Consider the following 6535-nt stretch of genomic DNA (forward strand, 5'->3'; position numbering starts at 1 on the left):
TTTTCTGTGTCCTTCCCTTAACCCCTCCTTTTCTAGGCCTCTTCATTGCTCTCCCATTGAAAGCACAATTCCCTTCTCAAACGTGTTTCAGAAGCCATTCACTTAGCCAGTCTGCCTTAAAACATCAAAGGTGCTGAGGGAACACCGCCCCACTCTCAGCTCTCACAACAGGAAGCACCTCTCATCTGCTCATCCCACAGTGCTGCCTGCCCTCCTGCTCCAGCCAGGCAGCCCCCCAGGTGTGGAGGTGCCCTGGCCAACAGCTAGCAGGACCCCTATTTCCCCAGGGCTTTCATGCTGCCGGGAGGATGGAAGTGAGATGCACACTGGCCACAGGGAGTGGGGCATCACCTGGGAGGCTAGGAAGACTCACAGCAAGGGGCCCACCCTCTCAGACTAGGAGGCCTGAGGAAGGGGCGAGGGAGGGAGAAGGAGATCAGGGAGCGGGATCTGGAGTGTGGCTGGGGCAGGGGTAGGGAAGGCTGAGACAAGCAGGGCCACATGAAGGAGTTTGCCATGGGAGCAGAGGGCAGTCGTGGCCCCCCTTGCAGGCTCTGGCCTCAAGAGCTCTGCCCACCTGGTAACTCTATTTCTTATGGTAGCGCACACACCAGCCCCAGGTATCCACAGTCATCTGCCCCTCATGAGACTGCCCCCTGGACAGGGCGCTCTCAGGAGCAGGGGGCCACCCTCTGGCTCTCGGAATCTGGATGACTTCCCTTATCATGACTGTCCACAATTCGGAACTACCGTCCACCTTTGGGAAAGGTGATTATAAAAATAGTTGCAAAGAAAAGAGCCAAAGCTCCAGGGTCACGTGGTCCGGAGTCCAAAGCCAACCATTCCCAGGTGCCCAGCGTGGTGCTGGCACCGTGGAGATCGCTGCTTCACGCTTGCGGCCGCCCTGCTGTGCAAACATCGCTACTGCCATCACTACCCGGGCCTCTAGGAACTAAGCCACTTGCCTGAAGTCACCGGCAAGACAGAGCCAGAATCTGAGTCCTTCCCTGTCTGGTTCCAAAGCCAGTGCTTTCCCCCACTTCCCCTGAGCCCCCCACTGTGACCTGTGCTCCAGCCATCAGGGCCTCCGTTTCCTTACTGGGGAGGCAGGACAGTGTCTGGTGGCACTGAAGATGCCCTGTAAGAGCTGTAACTACACATCCATTCCTACTTTCCGCTCTGCCCAACTGATGCTCAGTGTTTCCCCACTGGTTACAAGTTACCTATCAGCAAAGGACGGTTAAAGTATTTTGTTCTTAAACAAAAATTAAAACTTGCAGGATAAGTTATTAAAGGAGTTAATTGGTTGTGTCCACAGCTGTGACTCCACCTAGGGTGCGGGGTCAGAGGAAGATGGACTGGAGGTGTGTGCTTGGAGAGCGACATCTCAGCATATGAGTGAGCACCAAGGGGACACCTGGGCTGCCATCATGTCATCGCAGGGAGGCCACAGCAGGCCCAGGCGGAACGGAGAGCAGACCCTAACCCTCAGGCTCCCTGGCCTTCCCACCAAGGAGAGGTTTCCGACTACGGGGCTCTGGGGCTTCTAGGTTCCGGGACAAGGGGACCATCTTTTTAGTGGTGACAACTGGGGGTGACCGGTGGATGCTGACTGTCACCCAAGAAAGTAAAAGTGAACAAAAATACCAATAAAAACTGTATTTCAGTGAGCAGGCAATGCCAACCACCGATAACAACATACTGTCCCATTTACTGCCCAGAGCTCAGATCTCCCACAGGACACCCGCCCGCAGGACTGTGCCACGGGGGTCAAATGCACGTCGGGGTCATAACTCACCACTCAGCCTCAGCCTCTCTGACTCCTGAATCCCATGAGCATGATGCAACTCCAAGCTGGGCTTCAGCCAGAGGAGGCAAGCTGACCCAGTGCCCACTGCTTATTAGCTCTGCCTGGTACTCTGAATCTTCCCGGACTGTCACTGTCCACAATGCAGGCGTATCTTTCACCTTTTGGAAAAGGGTTGTTTAAAAGAGACAGCAGAGAAAGGTGAGGCCTAGACTTGTTTTAAGAAGGGAAGGGGATTCATGTCCCTGAGGGCAGCCAGGATGCCACAGTGAGTTCTGATCTGAGAAGCAGAACTGAGTTTCTCCTCTGAAATTTGGTGGAAAGCACCATGTCAGCTCCTTCTCTAGCTGAGAGTTAGCTCGGGTCACCTGTGCCCACAGCACAGTGAGCTCTCTTGGGATGAGATCACAGGACCATGAACCAAACTCAGCCACGTGGCCACTTGCAGAGACCGGACCAGACACCAGGAGCGCCGGCACTCTGGGCAGTAGCAGGGTGTGGACTTGGGAAAGATAGGTAAAGGAAGAGCAGGAGGCATGGAGATGGACAGTCCCAGCCAGGACGGGTGGCAGAGCATGCGGCCATGCTGCCGGGGTCCTGGGAAAGCACCCAGTCCAGAAGCACTACACATGGAAGAAACTCAAAATTGGCCTGTGAACCTGAAAGGACACCCCGAACCCCCAGAAGTGAAAACTGCCCGTTAGGAGGGGCAGGGCACCCTGAGGTGAGGCTATGCATGGGGGTGGGAGCTGAGACACAGGCGAGGGGCAGGCTCACTGAGCACACATCTGGCCGGGCAAGGAAGGCCTTTGTGCCGCTGCTCTGCTGCCCAGGGCCCAGGTGGCTGGCACTTTCTTCAGCCTCTTAGAACGTAAACTCGGAGACTCTGCAGTCCATCCCATCCAGCAGGTGGCGTTCTCCCAGCTGGTCGGGGCAGCGCTGAGCTGCTTCCCTCTCTGCCCACAGGACAGGCGCAGGGCCCGGGAGCAGAGGACACATTTTCCTTAAGCTATCAGGGTGTGTGAGGCTGGTAGGTGTATCCTGATAATACCCTAGATACCGTAACTCCCATCCCTCAGACCTCAAATCTAAGCACAGACAGTCCATGAGGTTGCAGGTAGGTTAATATCTTCAGTGATAAGGTGAACAGACATGTGCACCTGTGCCCCTCAGGCTCCCAATGAGGGGGCTTATCTGGAGAACATGCTGAAATACACTCAAAGCTGGAGCCCTACCCCGGCTCCTGCAGGCTTCCCATCTCAGTGAGTGGCAATTCCGTTTCTCAGGCTGAAAGCTTGGCTGTGAGCCTGATGCTCCTTCACACCCACGTTTGGTCTCTCAGTCAACGCTGTGCTCTTCCGTCCCAGACATATCAGTGCATGGCCATGTCTCACATCTGCTCTGCTACACCCGCCGCAATGTCCCAGCAGCTCGAGCAGCCTCCCTTCCTTCCCGAGTCATTTCAGCACAGCAGCTGGAGCGTGTGTTCGATCAAGTCACTTGCTCAAAGCTCTCCATCTCGGAGTAAGAAGCCAAATCTGAGTGCGATCTGCCCACTCTCTATCTCCCCAATCTTCTCCGACTACCCTCTCCACTCCGGCCACAATGGCCTCTCACTACTCAAAGTCACCAGGCACGTGCAGGCCTCAGGACCTTTGCACTTGTTCCTCTTTCTTCCCCAGGTAGTGATACGGCCTGGCTCCCTCCCTTCCTTCAGATCTCTACTCAAAGGTCACTTCCTTTCAGACCTTGGGACCATCCTACCTCCCCTGCCCCCATAAGCAATAGCTCTTTTCCTTGCTTACTTGTTTTTTATCTTCTGAACATTTATCACTAACATATTTTTCAGTTGTCTTGTTTATTACTAGGTTTCTCCCAGCCAGAATATAAGAATCATGAGGGCAGGGATTTTTGGTTGTTTTTTGGGGGGAGGGGGGTGTCTTTTTTGTTCACTACCATGTCCCTAGCACCTAGGATGATACCTGGCACATGGAAATGAGGTGGACTCTTCTTTTACATTACTGGAATGTATTTTACTAAGAAAATTATTTCCCTGGACTTAAACAGTTCTGAAAAGGAAAAGGACTTCCCTTCGGATTGTACAAAACTCAAGTGGTGCTGGGGGAGGGACCAGCTTGCCTCCCTTCAGAGAATCAAGGACTAGATGGAGAATTAAGGCCATCACTCCTCTGTCCCATGGGTTGCCGAGCCAGGAATCCAGCCAAAGGTCCCAACAGTTCCACGGTGGGCTGTTGTAGAGTCCTTTCACCCAGCCGCTGGTCCTCATCCTCACCACCCCCACTGCCCCTACCACCATGACCACCCCCATGGCTAATACCTCATTTGAATTTTCTCCCCCTTCAGATAATTGAAAGTACCTATCATATCCTTTCTTTTCTTTTTTGTTAATCCTCATCCAAGGTTATTTTTTCCATTAATTTTTAGAAAGTAGAAGGAGGAGAGAGAAACATTGATGTGAGAGAGACACATCTACTGGATGCCTCCTGCACATGCCCTGACCGGATCGGGAATAAAGCTGCAACCCAGGTATGTGCCCCTGACTGGGAATCAAACCCATGACCCTTTGGTGCATGAGCTGACGCTCTAACCATCGAGCACACCAGCCACGGCCTATCATATCCTTTTCAAGTCTACTTTTCTCCCCATAACCCTAAACCTTTCTTCACTTGTAAGCGGCCCACTCTTCAGAGGTACTCACTGTGTGTCTACACCTTAGGAACCTAAACTGGCCCCGCACAACTCAAATGCACACACAAGGCACAGAGCCAGGGGCATGTGCGGTGCGGGGCAGGCCAAGGCCTCACACTCACCTCCCTTTTGCTCCAGGTAAGACTTTTCACTACCGCGTCCCAGGGCAGCCAATGCCACGCTCTCCTCCCACCACCATCTACAGAGTCTCACCAGAAGCAGTGGGTTCGGAGGGGAACTAGCATTAATGCTGGGCTTCCTACTGCTAGACACTCCACTCTGCATTTTAATCCTCACATACAAAAAGCGAGCAACAGGTACTATGTTACAGAGGAGGAACCAAACAGGGTGCCCAGGGTCACGGCTGAGCTGGGCCACCTGGCGAGTGAGACCTGGAGGGCAGAGGGGAAGGCAGGCGCTCTGAAGGCCCTTCGGGGCCCCAGTTCATTCACCTTGTTCCAGAAAGGAGAACATTCAACTAAGCTTTCCTGATTTGGGCATTCATTTGAATTTAAAAATATAATAACACACACCCAAATAGCAAGCCCAAGGAAAACTGTTTGCATGCTTAAAATAATCCTAAACTAGCTCCAGAGTGGCTATAAATGTGGGAATCGGGGGAGCAAAGAGAAGCCTGCAAGGCAAGCTGTCTCGCTCAGGGCCTCCAGACTCACCGGCTTGTGGAGCCTTTCCAAAATGACGCGTCTGCCGAGGATGTGTCATGGGAACTGAGCTCATGAGACATATAAGTCACACTCTGGGGTGGGAGGGGGGATGGCCAGGGGTGTAAGGAAAGGTTATCCTAAGTCCTCAGGTAGACAGCAGCTAAGGAGATTTGTCCCGGCCACCCTCAGCTTCCATAACTGCCCCCAAAGTGCCGCCCAGTCTCTGCTTAGGGGAGTTCAGAAAGGCAGGCTTCCGGGTGTCACCTCACTGCAGGTGGTCATGGGGGCGCGGATATAAGGGAAGTGAGGTGGCTCAGAGCCCTGCAGACTGTCCTGGCCCCTTCTCCTCTTCTTCAATCCTTCCCATCTCAATTTTAGCTTCTCTGACCCTTCCTCCTCCTTCCACCTCCTCCCCGCCTGGCCTCCAAAGGGCAGCCAGTGGGAAGGGCGACAGCCAGGCAGTTGGAAATGGGAAGCCACAGCAGATCTCTGAAAACTCCAGCCCCAGGAGCCAGGACCAGTCACAAGGCGAGGGAGGAGGCCGCCACAGTTAATCAAAAGCAAATGTGGACCCACCCCTGGGGTGGGGGCCCGAGCTTTCCTCTGCAGCTGCCCGTGGGGCTGCCCCTCCCCAGCGGTGACAGAGGGCTGCGTGGCAACACGCACTCCGGCTCCTCTGTCAGCGAAGTCAAGAGGCGCGGCCTTTCCGGGGGAGGAGTCTGAGGGGTGCCAGACGGGACGCAACCCCCAACTGGACACTGTCAGCTCTTCCCATGGGTCCCCCTAGCACCCTACTGCCGCCCCCTGGGCGGGCGGGGTCGCAGCTGGCCTTCCCGAGAGTGGGGACGGCGGCGACCACTCGTCCGGGGCAGGCGCTGAGACCGAGGGGCCGCGGGGCCACCCCGACACCAGCCGCCGCGCTGGTACTGCTCAGTGACCAGCCCGCGGTGACGGTCAGGATACCTATTCTGGTATCCAGGCCGGGAAGGCTGCGGGGCTCCACGAGCGACTCCCTGTCCCTTACCACGGCCACTCTGGGAGCCCTTCGCCTGGGGGCGGAGGGTCGAAGTGTCCCCTGTCCGTGCCGGGACGGAGGGAAGCCGCAATCTCGGTTGAAGTAACTTCCCCGCTCCCTTCCTGCACTTTAAAACGACCTCCCAGCCTCGCTCCCCACTGAGCCCCACCCGCGGCGCCGCCCGCAGCCCGCGCCCCCGCACCTTGGCGCAGCGGCGCGCGTGCCAGCTCCGGCCGGTCCTCGGGGAACGCGTCCCGCAGGCGCTTCCACAGGCGGCCCAGGTCGGCGAAGCTGCGGTGCAGGTAGAGCACGGTGCGGTCCGACCACTCGGTGCGGATC

The 6535-nt window shown here is 55.8% G+C and overlaps 1 protein-coding gene across 1 annotated transcript in view; it reads right to left on the reverse strand.

Moving 5' to 3' along the window:
• Nucleotides 1–6534, reverse strand: part of PXDC1 (PX domain containing 1) — a gene marked incomplete at its 5' end in the record, with an annotated part of 21380 nt that extends 14846 nt beyond the window's left edge. The window contains one exon of the mRNA XM_006766426.2: nt 6399–6534. Coding sequence (XP_006766489.1) covers nt 6399–6534 — 136 coding nt within the window. The remainder of the gene's footprint in view (nt 1–6398) is intronic.
• Between the last annotated feature and the right edge of the window lies 1 nt (nt 6535).

The sequence above is a fragment of the Myotis davidii genome, unplaced genomic scaffold, assembly GCF_000327345.1.
Source record: "Myotis davidii unplaced genomic scaffold, ASM32734v1 scaffold540, whole genome shotgun sequence".
Classification (NCBI taxonomy): Eukaryota; Metazoa; Chordata; class Mammalia; order Chiroptera; family Vespertilionidae; genus Myotis; species Myotis davidii.